General features: G+C 44.9%; 1 protein-coding gene across 1 annotated transcript in view; it reads right to left on the bottom strand.

Moving 5' to 3' along the window:
• Positions 1-19,197, bottom strand: part of FRMD7 (FERM domain containing 7) — a 47,635-nt gene that overhangs the window by 12,551 nt on the left and 15,887 nt on the right. Inside the window, exons 2-5 of the mRNA XM_004778721.3 lie at positions 10,238-10,342; positions 9,384-9,426; positions 6,815-6,893; positions 4,229-4,326 (exon numbers count right to left, since the gene is read on the bottom strand). Coding sequence (XP_004778778.1) covers positions 4,229-4,326; positions 6,815-6,893; positions 9,384-9,426; positions 10,238-10,342 — 325 coding nt within the window. The remainder of the gene's footprint in view (positions 1-4,228; positions 4,327-6,814; positions 6,894-9,383; positions 9,427-10,237; positions 10,343-19,197) is intronic.

The raw sequence follows: 19,197 nt of genomic DNA, 5'->3' as shown, positions 1-19,197 counted from the left end.
GCATAAGGACATATAGATCAATGGAATATTGTTAGGAATCCAGAAATAAACCTTTACATTAATGGTCAATTGGTTTTTTATAAAGACACCAAGACAATTTAATGGGGGAAATGATAGTCTTTTCAACAAATGGGGGAAAATGGACAACCACACGAAAAAAAGAAGTTGGATCCCCACTTCACAACATACACCATACAAGCAGACAAAAAAAAATAAAATAACTCAAAACATCATATAACTAGACCTAAGAGGTAAACCTGCAAAGGCTCTAGAAGAAAACAGGAAAATCTTTGTGACCTTAGGTTAGGCAAAGAGTTTTTAGGTACACTAAAAGCACGATCCACTAAAACATATTGAGAAAGGGGAATTCTGGCAAAATTAAAATCTGTTCCACTCCAAAACCCAGGATTAAGAAACGGAAAGTTAGGTCACCAAGCTGGGGTAAAAATTTTTCAAATTACATATTTCACAAATGATTTTTAATCAGAATATATAAAAATCTGGGGCCCCTGGCTGGCTCAGTTGGGAAAGCATGCAACTCTTGATCTCAGGGTCATGAGTCTAGGCCCCACATAGAGATTATTTACAAGAATAAGCAAACTTAAAACAGAGTATATAAAAATCTCTCAAAATTCAATAAGAGGACAACAATCCATTTTAAAATGGGCAGAAGATCTGAAAGGCATTTTGCCAACAAAAAGGGACTGTTAATAAACAGATGAGAAGGTGCTCCACATCGTTACTCACTAGGAAAATGCAAAGTATAATTGCAGTGAGATAGCTCTTCATATCCATTAGAATGGCCACAACCAAATAAACACCACACACACACACACACACACACACACACACACACTCCAAAACTCAGATAATACCAACTACTGGTGAAGATGTGGCATGTTAGAAATGTGATACATTTCTGGTTTTATTGTTAGAATTTGGAAAACAGTTTGGTAGTTTCTTACCATTTTTAACATAAATTTACCTTAAGATGAGGCAATTACCCTCCTGGGAATCTATTCAAAAGATATGAGAACGTGCCCAAACAAAGACTTGCACACAAATGTCCATAACATTATTCATATTAGCTAAGCTGGAAACAATCCAAATGTCCACAGCCAAGTACAGAGATGAACAATATGTGGTATGTCTATAAAATGGAATACGACTCAGCAAAAGAAAGGAAGAAATAGCTGTGATTCATGGTGTAACATACATGAATTTCAAAAATATTATACCTGGAAAGGTCTCTCAGCATGATGGGAGAGTTCTAAAACTGGACTGTGGCCATGGTTGCACAGCTTTGTAAATTTATTAAAAACTGTTTAGTTGTAGCCTTTAAAAGGGTGAATTTTATGATAAGTAAATTATACTTCAATAGAGCTGTTTTTAAAAATAAATTAGAGGGGGTGCCCGAGTGGCACAGTCAGTTGAGTGTCCAACTTTTGATTTTGGCCTAGGTCATGAACTCAGGGTCCTGAAATCAAGCTCCCCACTGAGTGGGGAGTCTGCTTCTCCTTCTTCCTCTGCCCCTCCCCCCACTCATGCTCTCCTGCTCTCTCTCTCAATTAAATAAGTAAAATCTTTAAAAAATAAATTACACACACACACACACACACACACACACACACACCCAACCCTACTATTTATTAAGCACATGACCCTGACCCTATGTTGACCCTTGGAAAACACAAGAACACATAAGACTGCTAGTTTTTCACTCCATGCAAGACTATGACAATCTAGGAAGAGACCTATGAAACTCACATGAGTAAATATCAGCAGTACAAGAAGGTAGCAAATGTTATGAGCATATTCACTGTTACCACGCTGGCCCAAAGTACCATCATCTCTCTCTACTGCTACAGCCTCTTCTCTGGTCTCCCTACTTCCACCATTCCAGAATAAGGTTTTCACCCCGGCAGCCAACAAGTTCCCGTTAAAACCTAATTCTAATAATCTCATTCCTCTGCTTAACATGCATCAATGGTTTCCCATCTCACATAATGTTCTAGTTCTTTAGTAGGTTTTTAAGGCCCTCCATGATTACTTTTCCCCCAGCTCCAGCCAGCCACAAAGTCTGCTTAAATGTTTCTGAACACTCCTGGCACATTCTCACCTCGGGCCCTTTGCACAGGATGTTATCCCTGCCTGGAACGACCTTCCAGCAGATTTCTGTAAAGCTTGCCCTCTCACCTCCTCCAAATCTTTGTTCACCTGTCATGTTCACAGTGAAGCCTACCCTGACTACTCTATTGAAAAATTGAGTATCCACTCCCTGGATTCCCCATCTTCCTCCCATATGTGATTTTTCCCCGATGCACTTACAACTTTCTAACATACATGCTATATTTCCTCATTTAGGTTGTCTGATTGTCCTTCCCTGCCAAAAGGTGAGCTCCATGAGAGCAAGGCTTTGTGTTTGTCCAGCTCACTGCCCAGTTCCCCGTGCCTATAACAGCACCTGCCATGTGGTAGGCACTCAATAAGTTTTTGTTGAATGAATGACAAAGAAGTTACTAAGAGCGTTCATAAAAGGGATGTGTAAGAGAGACTTAGGCAGATGAGGTCAGCATGTGGAGATTCTGGAGTGCCTATGATGTAAATATCAGATGAATGACTAAATGGGCAAAAGAACGAGCCACCTGCTGATGTTCTGCACACTGCCCTAGCTTCCAGTGACTTGCACTGGGAGGATTGGGACTCATTGAAACTTTAGATTTTTCCCTATGGAAAGAACTTGTATTGACAAAGTATTCTCTAGAAAAGCAAAAGTCCTCAGTGCTATGCCTCAAATGGCCACTAGGGAATGCCCAAATCCATAATGCTCAGCTATTAAAATTGAAATGGGGCTCCCCCACAGCCATGAGAGGCTGCGGGGGAGCCCCAGTCATTAACAGGCTGATAATGAAAAAGGAGAAGTCTTCCAACATTGTTTTGTCTATGCGCCTTACCCCACACCCCACCCCACCAGCCGAGCATTCTAAGCCCACCCATACAACTTGTAGTTCTCGGTTACTTCCCCTAAACAGACCCTATGCTTGACCTATACCTGAGCTGTGTCTCTGCCTATCACTACCTATGCGCTCCTTTAAGGTCCAGCACAAAAGCCACCTCCTCCAGAAGCCTTTCCTGATTACTATTGTTCTCACTGCCCACTGCATTCCTGATACCCTGGGGCTGTGGTCACCTATCCCAGGCAGGCATCCCTGAGATAAACACCGATTTAGACAATGTCTCTCTCCAAGCACTTCATCCTGGTGCTCCCAGTGAAATCAGAAATCGACCAGCTCTGGCCTGTCAGAATGGTCAGGGACAGAGGTCAACACCGAACTTGTAAAACAAGCCAAAAAATGATGTTACGATTCCGCAAAAGTGGTAAAGAACAGCCTGTTCTTGGAAGGCCTCTCTAGAAAAGGGAGAGAGTCCACTGGCCATAGGAGATGAAATACTGTCTCCAGCCGCCTCGACCCCGCTGTTAGGGGCGCAGGAGAAGACTGGCTTGCCTTGCTTTACCCCCTCCCAAGCAGGCCCCTGCGGTTCCCCGGGTCTCCTTCTCCCTGCCTTCATTATTCAGCCTAGTCCAGCTACTTGGCTGCCAGCAAATGGGGGACCCTAGTAGACCCCTGGGGCCTTTTTTCCTTTTAGCCTCTTTTACTTGCTGTATTCTGTGCTTGGTTCCCCAGACTCAGGATAAAGAGCAATGCAGAAATCCCATCAAACATGATGGTGTGCTACAGAAAGCACATACCAGAAATGTATCCCGGGGCAAGCAGAGGAGGTGGAGCTTGCCTGGCAAAATCCATGCCTGGACAGATGAGTCCAGCCCAGCTCCTGGACAGCAAGCCCCAGGTGGGGGTGGGGGGTGGGGGTTGGTGAGGGTGGAGGTTACACCATGATGGAAGAAAACCCGCATTGACTTTTATAATCTACATAACCACTCTATGAGAAGCACCTCTTGTCACTATTGTAAAGACTAGGAAACTGAGGCACAGACAGGTGAGGGGACTTCACCCAAGCCTACAACAGCTAGAACATAGCAGGGACTGGATCTGGAATTCAAAGCTGAGTGGCTATAATGGTCAGCCTCTTTGTACTGGTCCATGCGGGTTCCGGACACTTTATGCAGGCTTTCTCTCCTCTGTAAGTCCTACCACAGGATGGGCACAGGGAGGGTGCTCGGCTCCCTTGCTTGGCTCTCGCCCCGAAGCCGCCGTCTGCTACTTACACTGTAGGATGTGAGATACCATCAACGCAGTACAGTTCTCACTGCATGGAAGCCTTCCTAGAGCCAAATCCTTCTTTATCTGAAGAGTAAAAAGATACCTGAAAAGAAGTTGGGGGGAAAACTCTTGAGAAAGAAACAGGAACAAGAGAGAATTATTTCCTTTCTCCCCGATCCAAGATGTTTCAAGAAAGAAACGGCGACCCCAAGACAGTGAGATGCCTTTTTGGAAGGGTGACTAAGGCAGAGGTCTGGTGCAGCATTTTGGCAGGCCTCCCTCACCCCGGCTAAATCCTTGTGCCAGCCTGGGGGAGTTGGCCAACCATCCTCTCGTGGTTTCTGCCACGGAGCAAAGCCACAGACCCAGGCCGAGAGAAAGGGAGATTCAGCAATACAAAGCTGACTCGGGCCGCTCTGTTTAGCAAATGCTTATCAAGCCCTCTCTATCAAACAGCTTAGGTTGGTGGGGCAGGATCGATCAGACCCATTTTACAATTATAGAAGGGCAGAGGTGAAGGGATTTTAAGCAAGGTGATTTTGCCCAAAGATAGCAAAACTGCGGCCAGATGTCAGGTCACCCACTGAGTTGAGGTCTCCTCCTACCCAAAAGATTGTGTTGTGGAAATCAAGAACGTGAGGCTGGGCTTCACCTGTACCACTTTTTCTGTATCCTCAGAGCCTAGCCCAGCACTTGCCACGGGGCAGGTAGGAAATGCCAATGTTCTGAATGGAATGAAGCCACACTGCCCTTTTGCTCACCGAAGGCTCGTCAGGGACCCAGCAAGTACGGGTAGGTATCCAGCATTCATGAGTATCTACTGTGGGCATTTCCCAATATAAGATGAGCCTTTCTAAATAACATTTTTATCTGGACTTTTTAATTTAAATCAATTAAGCCTTGAAAACAATGTGGTAAATCAAAATTAATTGCAGGTGATAGAAAAACAGGCAAAATTAGTAGGTGATTATTCAATTTTAAACGCACTCATCATTATAATCCTTCAAATTATGAGCTCCTCTAATGGGCTAAAAATGACTCAAATAGAAAATTTATATTTGCAGACCACTCTCAGAAACTCACAGATTGGCCCCAAATGAGGCATCTTTGTGAAGTCAGCTATGGTTAAGTATCTTCAACGGACCACCAAGGAAAGAATAAAGGAAGTCTAACCTTTGCCATTGCCTGCTTTCAAATATAGATGTGAATGAGAATAATAAGCCTCAATTGCTAAAGGGAAAGAGAATCTCATTTTGCTCCTAGCAAGCGAGAAAGGAAACTTCTTGTCATTTGACACGTTCCTCGCTATTAAGAGGGCAGCTGCCTGCTACAAATACCAAATCCTCACTCTGAACAGCTGATGAATCATTTATCATCACATTGATTTTCTCATTCCTTTTTTTTTTTGGCGGCCGGGGGAGAAAGTTTATCTCCATTAAAATTGGTCATAATTTGAGACTCAAATGGGTTAGCTAGTGCAAACCGATACAGATACCAAGATATCGGGTTATCTGGGAAAGTGGCCTACAACTCACACATGTGGGGCGAGGGGCGAGCCAGTGACAGACTTGTGAAAGGTAACGTCTGCAGAGACCCCTCAGAAAACTAGGGCCCCTGTGCAGAAGGGGCGATCCGTGTGGTGGGTGGGGGTGGGGGGAGTGGGGGTGCGGAAGGCCCAGCCAAGTCACTCTAACTCCCGGAACTTTCTCCTCCTCTATAAACCAGGAGGGTTGGGCTAGATGATAACATGCATCCCTTGTAGGGGAAGATTCTAGAGTCTAGCAAGCACATTCAGGTTTGGAAGAGCGTTAGGTTGACAGTGCATTTTTGGAGAAACAGGGTTACGTTGTAATAATGAAGGGCATTGTATGTAAGGATAAATATACTTTTAAAAACTGTTTTATACTGGTGACTTTTTAACTTTTTTATTTTTATGAGTATAAAATATTTTACCTATCGAAAATTATGAATAATGTATAATTATAAATGGTTGTTAAAATGATATAAAACAATGAATAATTTATAATTATTAAAGAATTATAATAAAATTATCAATGATTTATATTATATATGATAAATAATTTATTTAAATCATTTTTTAGACTTTTAATTTTTTTACTTTTTAAATTTTTTATAAGTACACGTCATCATCACTCTCTACCTATGGGATGCACGCGCATGTGCACGCACGTGCGTGCGCGCACACACACACATACACACACGGTTTTCAACATCTACGGAAATTAGCTGGTATCACACTTGTGCCATCAAGCTGCCCTCTGACCGTAACACAGATGCACTGAAGGCGAGTGCTCTTATTGTTGTAGCAATTAATGGCAGAACCCCCAAGTGGGCACCCAGGCCGGCTACCCTGCTAGAATGCCACCCTTCCTTCTCCCTGAGGTCCCCACTCTTTGCAAAATTAACGCTTTGGGGACCAGCTAGGCCCACCTTCTCTCCAGCTCCTCACGATCTCCCAGAGAGTGAGAGCCAAGCTTTCCAAAGAAGTCTGGAAGCCCGTTCTCTGATAAATGGAGAGTAACAATTCTTAAGTAACAGCATGCAGCAGACACACAGGGAATTTACTCTACCTTGTAAGCTCTTCTCGAAGATGTCCGGGGTCCACTGGGAAAAATTTCACCATAAATTTGAAAACAACCTCCTTAGGATCTTAAAACACAATATCTCCATAAGTTTTATTTAAATGTCCATCACAATAGTTACAGGTTTTTACACACACACACACACACACACACACACACACAGATATGCTTCCCCCTGTACTTTCTGCACCCCCGCCCCATCACTCCCTCCCTCAGACTTCTCTTTTAAATTTCAATTTTCCACTTTTCTAATATGGTGCTATCTCTGGATTGCGTCTTCATGTGGCTAGCAATCGGGAAAGTTCTCCTGCAGCCCTCTTTCTACCCTCTTTCCCTCTGAGTTTCTTTCTGTAAAGTTGGCGCCTCTTTCCGGAGCCCTAATGGGTCCTCTAAGAAGTGTCCCATTTAAAAAGATATACACCACTTGCCCCTTGGGTTTCTGCATTCCCGGCTGAGAGAAGAGCTCAGCTTTAGAAGCAGGTGATTATCATCTGGCATCAAGCATCTTATAAGGGGAACTAGAAGTGGATGGATGCTGCTTCTTTGTTGCTTAAAATCTGCTTTAAGAAAACACATCAACTTGCCTTCACTCCTGCTCGGGTTTGAAAAGAAAATAAAAGAAACTCTTTGCATCAAAAGCAAACACTTCCATACACCATTAACACCATTCGTTCAGCAAATATTTGTCAAATGCCTATTACAGGTCAGGCATTGTACTAAGCGGGCACAGGCACCGGGAATAGAAAGGCAATTAAGCCCTCAGAAGAGGCAGCCTGGCGAACGGCGGACGGTTGAGAGCACAGAGCACCGAGCAAGCACGAGAGGGAGGACAGAGGGCTCCGGTTAGATCGAAATTGGAGATAAACAATCATAACACAAGGACATACTTACACCGAGAAATTTTCTTTCTTAATTTGAAATTCCAATTTAGGTGGACATGTTTTCTTTTCTCTGAGGGCCCTACACCTGAAGTTAGTTTTGCCACAGACAGGAGAGGTAGGCATTCGAAGGGGTCAGTGGCAGAGGGAAAACTAGACTGGCAGGAGCTCTTCGTGGCTCAGGCGAACAAGTTCGGACTCCATTCTAAGGGCAATACGGAGCCACAGAAGCCTGTTGAGCCAGAGCGTGATGTGGTCACCTTTGTATCTGCAGTAGTTCCCTTGGGAAGTAGGGTAGGTGACGGATCAGGACAGCCAGTTAGGAAGCGGTTGGAGTAATGTGACAGATGATTACAATGCGGTGGGAATAGACAGAACCAACATGGAGAGGGCAGGTGAGCCAGGGGACACCATACGACAGCGTTTCTCAAAAGTGTTCACTGAAACCCCCCTGCGTCAGAAACACTTGTGGAATTTAACACGCAGGTTGCTGGCCCCCCAACCCGGGAATGAGGCCCGGGAATCTGCATTAGAACAAGTGCTCCTACTCCCCACTGGAATCTCAGAACCGCCGCACTAGGTGCTGAAAAAAGGGGCGGGGGTGGGGGGGGAGATTTCGTACACTGCGGGCACTCGAATGTGAACTGAAACAAATGGACAATGTCTGTAACATGATAAAACTAAAACATCTTCAGGCCGAGCGTGAATGGCATTATAAGTAGCAAGGTCAGATTGCCTAAAATGGGCCAGTTGGGAATTAAGATTATGTTGCATTAAGGAGCACCTGGGTGGCTCAGTCAGTGAAGGGTCTGTCTTTGGCTCAGGTCATGATCTTGGGATCCTGGGATCGAGCCTGGTGTCAGTCCTCTTGTCCCTTTCCCTCTGCTTCTCCCCCTGCTCATTCTCTCTCTCTCTCTCTTTCTCAAATAAATAAAATCTTTTCTAAAAAGAGTATTCTGAATTAAAAGCAATCAAAACCCAGACAGTTCAGGAAACGCTCTTCACCGCCCAACCCCAACAGGCTAAACCTACATTGCAAAGGAGAGCCTGTACCAGGAAGAGAGCTATCACCTTAGATAACTACATTATAATATGAACTAGGTGTGGTAGACAGGGAGGGACCTCCCAAGGTCTGTTTGATCAAAGTCCTCCTGTTCCATTGTTTCTGAGTGGCCCAGCAAACATTTGTCTACCAAACATTTACTTCTCCCTTTTCCCTGCGAATTGCTTTCTTTGCTCAGGATGTCTGACTGTCTTTTAATTTCCAGGTCTGTGTGGCCTCCCCCTATGTATGAGATTAAATTTGAATTTCCCCTGTTTATCTGTCTTGTGTCAATTTGATTCTTAGTCTGACTAGAAGGACCTTGAAGGCCAGAGGAAATTCTTCCCTCCCTGGGAACGTCAAGGATGCTCCCAAGATCTGAGCCAATCCCCAGGATGCTGTCATTACCAGCATTCTTCCAATCTCCCCAAAGATCCAGCAGCATGATTTTTTCTTCCATCTCGGACAACATTACAGTGATTTTTTAAATTGCTAAATTCACTGGACTTGTGAAGGATTAACACGATGCTTCGAAGCCCTTTTCTCCGCTTATATTTGGTGAGGAAGCATGGTGTCACTGAAACATTTTCAAGCTGTAACTGGGAATTAGATGCCTTCGGTGATTTCCCATACTTACTTTTCACTTGCTTTGTAATTGGCTTCAGCAGTTCCAACCAGACCTGTGATAAGAGTAATGAAAAGAAATTGGTAGAACATGGCATTGAGTACAGCTTTTTTTTTTTTTTTGTAACAAACAGAAGTCAGCACAAAATAATCAAATACCAAACTATTTTGGCCCCCTTCTAAAGAAAGTTAGAAACAGCCGTGTCAAAGAGCTGACGTATCTCCACCACACTCAGTTAGCCCCCTTGTATTTTTCCAGTGACAGTGAACGTTGTTGATCTATAAATTCTTTGTTGTTGACATTTGAATCACTACTCCCTTGCCTAAGTAGGGTGACAAAGGTGTCACATCCAAGGCTCATTAGTTACTACAAAGACTAATGAAGGCATTTGGCTCTGCATTTGAATCCTATATCCCCCAAATGCCAGCTTAATCGATCTAATGAGCCTTTCTGGGAAGGTGCCAGATTAACAGATATGCCAAGGCAGGACACAGGAGGAAGAACTTACAGAGAAAGCACGGAGCTGAGAGAGGAGTGAAGAATTCACTGAACCCTCACTGGTGAGTTAGGAGTCTTCCTGGTAGAGGCTGAGGTCCAGCCTCTGGGAAATCAGAACCCATAAAGCAGAGCTTCTAGTTCTCCGGGTGACGAAAGAGGAGTAGAGGGGAGAAAAGTTTGGGAAACTGAGGTGATTTTAGATAGGCAAGGAGGGAGGAGGGGAAACTTCATTATTAAATCCAGGCACTTTGCAAGGGTTCAAACGCTTTTTCATACTTTCAATCCGATTTGAGCCCTACATCCCTAGCCGCAAACAGCGTTTTAGAGGCTACACACACAAAAAAAACCCTGTAATGAAACCAACTTACATTATTTCCAGAATGGCTACAGAATTCTAATCCGAAATACTCCTTTTCAGCGAGATTTAGGTGGCTGCAACTCAGGTTAAACAGCGCCTTCCCGGATGACTTTTGCTAAACAAAACAGAGAGATCATAGCACAGTCTGTGTTCCTAACCCGAGATTGTCAGGCCACGTGGAAGAAGGGGTGGAAGCCACCCACCTCTTGGCAGACACCGTTTCCTCTAAGCACCCTTCAGCCGTCCTGCATCCTCTCAAACCGCGAAGTTTTACGGATAAATACATGCATCTACCTGTAGCTTGTTTTAGCCCTCCCGCCCCCCTCCAAAAAGCCCCAGACTCATCACAAACCCTCTTGGAAAAAGAGAGCCTTGCATTGAACTACGTTGGCAGTGTTACCCTTTCAGTGGAATTCTTTAATCAATTCATCCCACGGGCAATTTGAATGATTTCCCCCAAACTGACAGACAGTTTAGTCAAGAAGCAAATCTGACCTGCTTAAAAATCCTTCTGTGGCTCCCCTCAGTTTACAGTCTAGGCTCTCCATCGGGAGGCTGGGCCCTCTCTCCCTCCCTTGGCCCTGCCCGCCCCTCCAGCCTCTCCTCTTGCCCCTCCCCCTTTCTAAGAATCGCAGCCCGCTTGCCCAGGTTCCCCACACCTGTCAAGTGGTTTCGCGCCTCGTGCTTTTGCTCCTGTCATTCCTTCTCCACAGACCGCCCTTCCCACCTTTCTTCGGTTTGGCTTACTCCTACTCAGCTTAAAGGCTGTCTTGCCTGGAGAACTTGCCCTGATCCTATCGGCGACAGGTTGAGACAAGGGCAACCTCTGTGCTCCCAAGCACCCTCGCTTGCCTCACACCTGATACTCTCAACTCAGGATGTGTGTCTTCCCCATTGGACTGAGTCCCTTCAGAGAAGGGACCTCGCTTCATTTCTCCTGTGACTCACCACGTCTAACTCAGAGCCTGGCACCTAGTAGGGACTCTTGAATGTCTGTTGCTCTGACGTGAAACTGACCCAGTGACGCATGGGAGCTCCTTGAGCAGACTTCACTTTGCAGCCTTTCCCACCACATCTCCCAGCAATTCGTTCCCATAACGCCACACATCATGTTTCCTCCCCTAAAGCCCGCAGACTTGTGAGCACAAAAGAGCCCCTTTCCCAGGTTTCTCTGAGAACAGGAGCTTTGAAGATCTCTTTGCAAATCTCTTTAAGCGGAGCACAGCTTTAAGCGGAGCATCAGACCATTCCATCAGAGCTGAACCCGAGGGTGGCTGTTGCAGAGACACGCCACTGAAAACCCCTAGTTAAAGCCAAGTCACGCAGTGCCCATGGTGCTGCTCAGGAAGCCCGGCGAAGGGAAATGTAGCTGGAAATCACCGACCCGTAGAACTCACGGCAACCTTGAGAGGTCAGAGAGTCTGGCCACCCTCCTCCGACCCCCTACCCTCTCCCTCCAGGCAGTGCCACACTGAGCAGGGGGACCACATCTGGGATTTAATAGCTTCCAGGAAGGTGGCCTACCCCACTCTCTTCCCCCAGTGACCAAATATCCTTCCTTCTCCCCTGGACCTCGCTCCGCTTGGTTTCACCCCCCAAAGCTGCACGGACTCAACAGGCACGTGGGTTAACCAGGGTCCTATTTTGAAATGCAAAGAGGCCGCCAGGGGCGACACCTACTGCATCCCCAGCACCTGGACAGAGCCCCCCCCCCGGGGGGGGGGCACTTGGATTTTTATGTTCGAGGTCACATTGGAGCTGCGGTCCTGGAGAGGGGGGTCAGCCCACACAGAGTTGGGGGTGGAACACAAGGGCGTGAAAGGCCTTGGGGGGCGGTGGAGGAGGGGGCGTCTGGGAGGGAGGAGGGAAGGGGGAGTTTTTGCCTATGTGGCAACCTTGCCTAGGGCAAATGCTGACACAGACCATTCCAGACAGATGAAATCGCTCCTATTTTTAAAGTCGTCCAGACAAGGAGCTGCCATGGGATTTTTATTATGAGAAAAAAAAGAAGAAGAAGAATTTCTAAAGAGAGATACGACAGCAATACTTTTTCCGACACCAAGGAAACATTTCAGTCATGAGGACCAAATTCCGTCACAGACTCCAGTTTCTTTGCAAACAATTTAAAAAACTCAAGATTTTCCTTTCTCCTCCTCATTTTTGGATTCTTTTTTTTTTCCATTGAAGTATTTAATCCTCCCCATCAAGGCTGCCACATTCCATGTGTTTGTATATTTAAAGGTTTCTGCTGTCACAAAGAATATATAGCCCTCTTGTAAGGATGCCAGTCAAGGCTTCCTTTTTGCTCTCTTCCATGAGATTCCCATACCATGTTTATAAGAATAATCTCCTGATTCTTCTGTCCCTGCACATGTTGCCAACTGGCTCTAAAAGCCTTTGGCAATAATGCATTTGGAGGTCAGTGCTCACGTGGCTGGGGCTCTCCACCCCCACCTCGGGAGAGGCATTTCCCTTCAGCCCTCCATAATGTACTTCGAAATTGGCCAGCCTTGTGGAACGTGTTGCATAATAGGCAAGCTCTTGGTTCTGTCTCAGCGTGCAGACTTTAATATTGTTTAACCGTTACAATCCAATTCTGTGATTTTTACGTTGCGATTATTTTTCTCATAATAACTCTTTACACGCAACTTTTCAAGACTTTTTTTCTTTTTTCCCTTTCTGGACTTCTGATTCTCTTTTCTATTGCAAGTTCTTCTTTAAGCTGACATTGTCAACATTCTAACCCAGTTCTTTCGTCGATCTAGTCTTTACTACCAGTCCTCCCACTCAAGGAATTGGAACTACAATCCTGAATCTTGTTTAACCTTCTCCCCTGATTTTAGTAGAACAGCGTTTGTCTTAAAAAAAAAAAAAATACGCACACACACACACACACACACAGCACAGAACATACAAAATCTGCATTGTGTTATTGGTAAAGCTTCTAGTCAACAGTAGACTATTAGTAGTTAAGTTTTGGAGGAGTCAAAAGTTATGCATGGATTTTCAACAGTGTAACTCTTGTGTTGTTCAAGTATTGTATCTATATATATAGATATAATACTTATATATATAATTATTATATATATTTTATATATTATATATATATAATTTAGAACTTTTTAGAACTTCTATCTATAATTTCCAATTTACAAACTGTGTTTTACTCATAACGATTTCTGGGGGCTCCAAATTCCTTTTCTCATGGGCACAACAAATATTCAAGGTGGTTTCCCATACAAAACAATCTCCCACAGCCTTTCGGCAGCTATACCTGTCATATAACAATTTGTTAACTCAAACCCGAATTGTAATCCTGCTCTACCCACTTACTAACTGGATGAATTGGGGAAAATCTTTTAGCTCACAGATTGACCTGCCTTTTCCAGGTACCTGAAGACACAGGCCATGTGTTTGAATACCCGGCAGTACGTACAATGCCTGGTAAAGAGCGCATGTTCAATAAATATTTGCTGAATAAATGGACGGAGCCTAACGATTAACTTGATTCCTATGCATCTGTAAGACAGCTCTTTCAGGAGGAAGAACAAATTAGTCACTATGTGACCTAGGGCAAATTACTGACTCTTTCTGAGCCTCAGTTAACTCATCTGTAAAATGGAGATAATAGGAGTATTATCCCATAGACTTGTGAGAATTAAACAAGATAATTCACATCAAAGCCTTTAGTACAGTGCCCAGCACATCATACGACTTAAGCAATGCACATATATAGATAAATGCATAGGAGAGTCTGGAAAGATACACAGTAAATGGAGGGAGGATAGATTAAAGGGGAATTTTAACTATTTACTCTGTGAATATCTCGATACGTTTTTAACGAGCACTCAGTGATGCACTCAGAATGTTTTACAGTCCCTCTTTACTTATTTTTAAGCTTTTATTTTTAAGTAATCTCTACACCCAACATGGGACTTGAACCCACAATCCTGAGATCTAGAGTCCCACGCTCCACTGACTGAGCCAGCCAGACACCCGTACATTCCCCCTTTAAAACACTGACAGGAGGGGCGCCTGGGTGGCTCAGTGGGATAAGCCTCTGCCTTTGGACCAGGTCATGATCCCAGGGTCCTGGGAACGAGCCCCACATCGGGCTCTCTGCTCAGCAGGGAGTCTGCTTCCCCCTCTCTCTCCGCCTGCAATTCTGCTTACTTATGATCTCTCTCTCTCTCTCTGTGTCAAATAAATTAAAAAAATGTTAAAAAAAAAAAAAAAACACTGACAGGACCCTATGTCATGATGAAAGCCCATGACCAGTAGGCTACTCTAAAGGTTGTGTACTTCTGCACCCATCAGTTGAATTCCATGCTCAATAATAATTGTTTTCTTGAAAGCATTTTTGAGAATTCTACTTGTTAATGTAATCACACCATTAAATTGCATGGACCCAGAGAATCATTAAATTGTTTTCTAAAAGCAAGCATTGTTTCTATAAAAACTAAGTTCATCACTTTGCAAAAACTCAATAGAGGGGAATCCCCCAAACTGTGCTGTCAAATTAGCTTTAGATATGACAGCAGTAAAATATGGGGGAAGAAAATACCGGAAAGATTCTGTACTCAAAATGCTTTGCAAACATCCACATTCTTTCTCCACACTAAGTAAGCAAACGCTGGAAATCATAGAGGATGCATCATGGGTGTGCTGTATAGAAGAAAGACAAAAGGAATCAGAAGTCCTTACTCAAAAAACTTTGACCCTTGAGCAAAAGATTGGCAAATGAATAATGATGTATATGTTTTATGTCAAAATTAGAATTTTAAGCCTGGCTGGCTCGATTGGCAGAGCATGAGAGTCTTGATCTCAGGGTTGTGGGTTTGAGTCCCCTGTTGCATGTGGAGATTACTTTAAAAAAATAAAATCTTTAAAAAATAGAAGTTTAAGGTGTTTGTGTGTGTGTATTTATGATTTTCTGCTTTAACAAATTTTATTGATTAACTGACCAACAATCACCTTTGACGACATTAGGTAAAGTAGAGTCTAATGTTTTTACACCTGAATGTGTACTTTAAAAAAATATACACTGTCATTAAGGTTTTGGAAAAGAATGAACTGGAACTGAATACAGCATATTTTTAACACTAGCATAATCAATTATTTTCACGTTTTCCTTATAGTTGTTACATTTTTCAGAAAGATGCAATAGACAGCATAAAATCTAAAAGTGTAGTGCCGTACAAAAAGTCTTATAGAAGATGCTTTTCCTGTTTCCAGGGCTGATTCCCACATTCAAAATATTTCTCATTTTCCCCGCAGGAAATTGTTCTTGAAGTCACAGATGGTTATCACTCATTCTCCTGACTCTATGGTTATGTCTTACTTTTATCCCCAAATATGACTGGATTAGATCTGGCTGCCATCACAAAACACCATAGACTGGATGGCTTAAACAACAAACATTTATTTCTCATTTAGTTCTGAAGGCGAGAAGTTTGAGATCAGAGTACCAGCATGGTAGGGGTTCTGGGCGACCTCTCTTCCTGGCTTGCAGATGGCTGCCTTCTTGCTGTGTCCTCACCTAACGGAAAGGTAACTGTCCCCTCCCCGCCCCCCTCCCCCTCTACTGCTCCCCCTCCCTCCTCCTCCCCCCTCCCTTACCCTCCCTCCCCCTCCTCCTCCTTCTCCTCTGACCACCAGACCCATTGGATCTGGACCCCATCCTTATGATCCTATTTAACCTTAATTACTTCCTTAAAGTCTTATCTCCAAACAGGACCACAGTAGTCCCATTGGGGTTAGGGACTCAACAGACAAATTTGGGTGGGACACGATTCTGTCCATAGCCTTGACCCAGCTGGATGCTGGAGGGCCCACTTTAGTTACCATATCCACTCTTTATGACTTTGGCTCTCTCCGAACATTAAATCCACTCTCAAATAACGAAGATTTATGAGGCATTTGGGAAAGAATGTGCCCGGTTACAGAAGGCCAAAACAGAGTTCCAAGACTGTGCTGAGCACCTGTAATAAATACGAGGAGGTGGCTAAGAATGTGGGCCCTGGAGCGGCCAGCCCTAGCTCTGCCCTCTACCTGCTGGAGGGACGATCTCCGACAGGCTATTTCATCTCTCTGAATTTCAATTTCCTTAATTGTAAAATAGGATTGTCAGAAGCCAAACACAAAAGGCCATATGTTCTATGATTCCATTTATAGGAAATGTCCAGAACAGGCAAATCCATAGAGACTGGGGTGGGGGGGGGTGGAATGGGGAATGACTGCTCATTAGGATGGGGTTTCTTTTGGGAAGGATGGAAATACTCCAGAATTAGGTAGTTGTGATATTTGCACGACACAGTGAGTCTACTAAAAACCACCGAATCGTACACTTTAAAAGGATGACTCTTATGGCATCCTAATCGCCTCTCAATTTTTAAAGATTCATAGAGAGCATTTCATGAGAATATTGACATTGAGTGCTTTACATAATGTCAGGGCCGTAGGAAGAGCTCAAAAAGAAGTGTTAAGTGTCGGAGGACCGTCGTCCAAACTGGCACACTCTCAAGGGTTGACAGGGCTACTAATTGTTATATCGTCACAACAGCTGCAAACCAGGATCGTCCTGGACGAAGCCTGGTGGATGGTCACCTAGCTGTTAGAATCTGGATCACCCAAGGGGTCTGGGTTTTTTTTGTTTTAATATTTTATTTATTTACTTGGAAGAGAGACAGAGGGAGAAAGAGAGAGCATGAGAGGGGGAGAGGGTCAGAGGGAGAAGCAGACTCTCCGCTGAGCAGGGAGCCTGATGCGGGACTCACTCCCAGGATCTTGAGATCATGACCTGAGCAGAAGACAGTTGCTTAGCCAACTGAGCCACCCAGGTGCCCCCCAAGGGGTCTGGTTTGATGAGGGTGGCACTGAATATTCAAGATCTGGAATATTAAGGATCACCCACGTAAATGTAGGTGTCATAGAGGCCAGTGCCAGTGGATCAGACCTTCGTTGGCAAGTGAATGAGTTGCCTTTGGGGCCTGTTAACCCTCTGACTCCACAGAACAGCCTCGCAAAAAAAAAAAAAAAAAAAAAAAAAAAAGACAGGAAGAGAATGCCTTCATCAGTCTTAGCCTTCTCCTTAATAAACCCTCTAAAAGCTAATCCCTTTAGCATGTTTTTCTCCATTCTCTAGACTCTTTATCCAATTCTTTTTTTTTTTTTTTCTATTGTAATCATCCCCCTTCCCCTGGCCCCAACTCTGGGCTTACTTCTCATGCCCTTACCTTGGTCCTTTTATGTATGCCTTTATTCTTTTGTGACCTTTCTCCTGTCTTGTCAATGTAACACACATTACTGAGCACCTGCTCTGTGCCAGGTACTTTATGGGGCTCCAGGGATCCTGGGGTGAACTGGACACAGGCATTCCCATGAAGGAATACAGAACAGGCTGGCAGGCCAGTCAGGCACTTCAACAGGTAATCGCAGTAGCTGGGGCTAACTGCCCTTGTGGCAGTATGTAAGCAGAGGGTAATAAAAGATCACATCCAATGGGCCCCTAACCCAGAAAGATGGGAAAGGGCATAGCATGATGGATTCCGATTGGAGTGGACACCTAACCCAAGACAGAAAGCAAGAGTTGGAGGATATGAGAAGGATGTCAGAGGCAGAGCCTAGAAAGCCTGGTGTGAACGAAACTGTTAGCAGTGAGGTGTTCGGAAAGGAGAAATTGAGACACGGGGACTGGAAAAGTGGGTGGGAGCCTTACCAAGATGGGCCTTTTGTGCCAGGGGAGCCATAAACCGGAAGGCGAGGCTCAAGGTGGGGATCGCTGAATGACTTTAAGTGGAAATTGACATGGTCAGAGCTGGGTTTCCGGAGCACCGTCTGGACAGTGGTTAGGGCAGAGGCTCCCAAACTGTAAAGTGCATATGAATCACCTGGGGATCTTGTTAAAATACAGATTGCGATTCGATGGGTGGGAGGAGGGGCCTGAGAATCTGCACTTCTCGCAATTTCCCAGGTGAGACTGGTCCTTCTGCTGCTCTGTTACCAACACCTTGCAGGATGAGGGTGTAAGGAACAGAGGGAGTGGGGGGCAAAAGAGGCAACAGACGGAGCCGGGGTGGGGGCTCCTTCCACAGCTTGGGTGAGAGAAGAGAGATGGTGGCCTGGACTTTGGCAGCCAAGGAGGTGAGGTATGAGACACGCGTCCACGGCCGGCGCACTGGGGCTGGGGAGGTCAGGGAGAGTGAGAGGCCTGGAGGTCCTGGTGTTCCCTTCACTTGCCCCCCTTTTGCTCTTGGCCAGGGCCAGAGTTTGCATCAACCATGGCCGAGCTTCTGCTGCCTTTTATTCGCCCTTCTGCATCACCCTGCTCTTTCCTGACATCTGTTTCTTTGCCGGGTGCCTCACCGACCACATGCACAACAAGGGGCTACCGCCCCCCCCCCAGAAGCTTGCCTCCCTCACTTCCCACCACTCCTTGCCACTGAATTCTTCCCAGACCCACCTATCTGAGAGTGGGGATGCTTGGAACATTCCTCACCAATGTCTGCACATACTTGAGCCCCTCCTTGGACACTCCCTACCCTGTGCGTCAGTCTGGAAAGAAAATCATGGTTTGTCATACCCAAGTTTTCTGCCGATGTACACTTACAAAATATCTTCTTGACACTCCGTCTCTCTCTCTCTCTCTCTCTCTTTTAAAAGATTTTACTTCTTTATTTGACAGAGAGAGCACAAGCAGAGGGAGCGGCACACAGAGGTAAAGGGAGAAGCAGGCTCCTAGCTGAGCAGGGAGCCTAATGCGAAGCTCGATCCCAGGACCCTGGCATCATGACCAGAGCCAAAGGCAGATGCTTAACCCACTGAGCCACCCAGGTGACCTTGACACTCTGTTTCTGATGTTCTCACTGATTCCTTCTAAAGTCATCCACTTGGAAATTTTTTTTCCTGGTCTTTTATGTATTATCCCATTTGCAACTTACCCCAGTCACCCGCTCTGTAACTGGCTGAGAA

This window comes from Mustela putorius, unplaced genomic scaffold (genome assembly GCF_011764305.1).
Source record: "Mustela putorius furo isolate JIRA1106 unplaced genomic scaffold, ASM1176430v1.1 tig00003899_pilon_pilon_pilon, whole genome shotgun sequence".
Lineage (NCBI taxonomy): Eukaryota > Metazoa > Chordata > Mammalia > Carnivora > Mustelidae > Mustela > Mustela putorius.
This window is presented reverse-complemented; position numbering and strand designations above follow the sequence as displayed.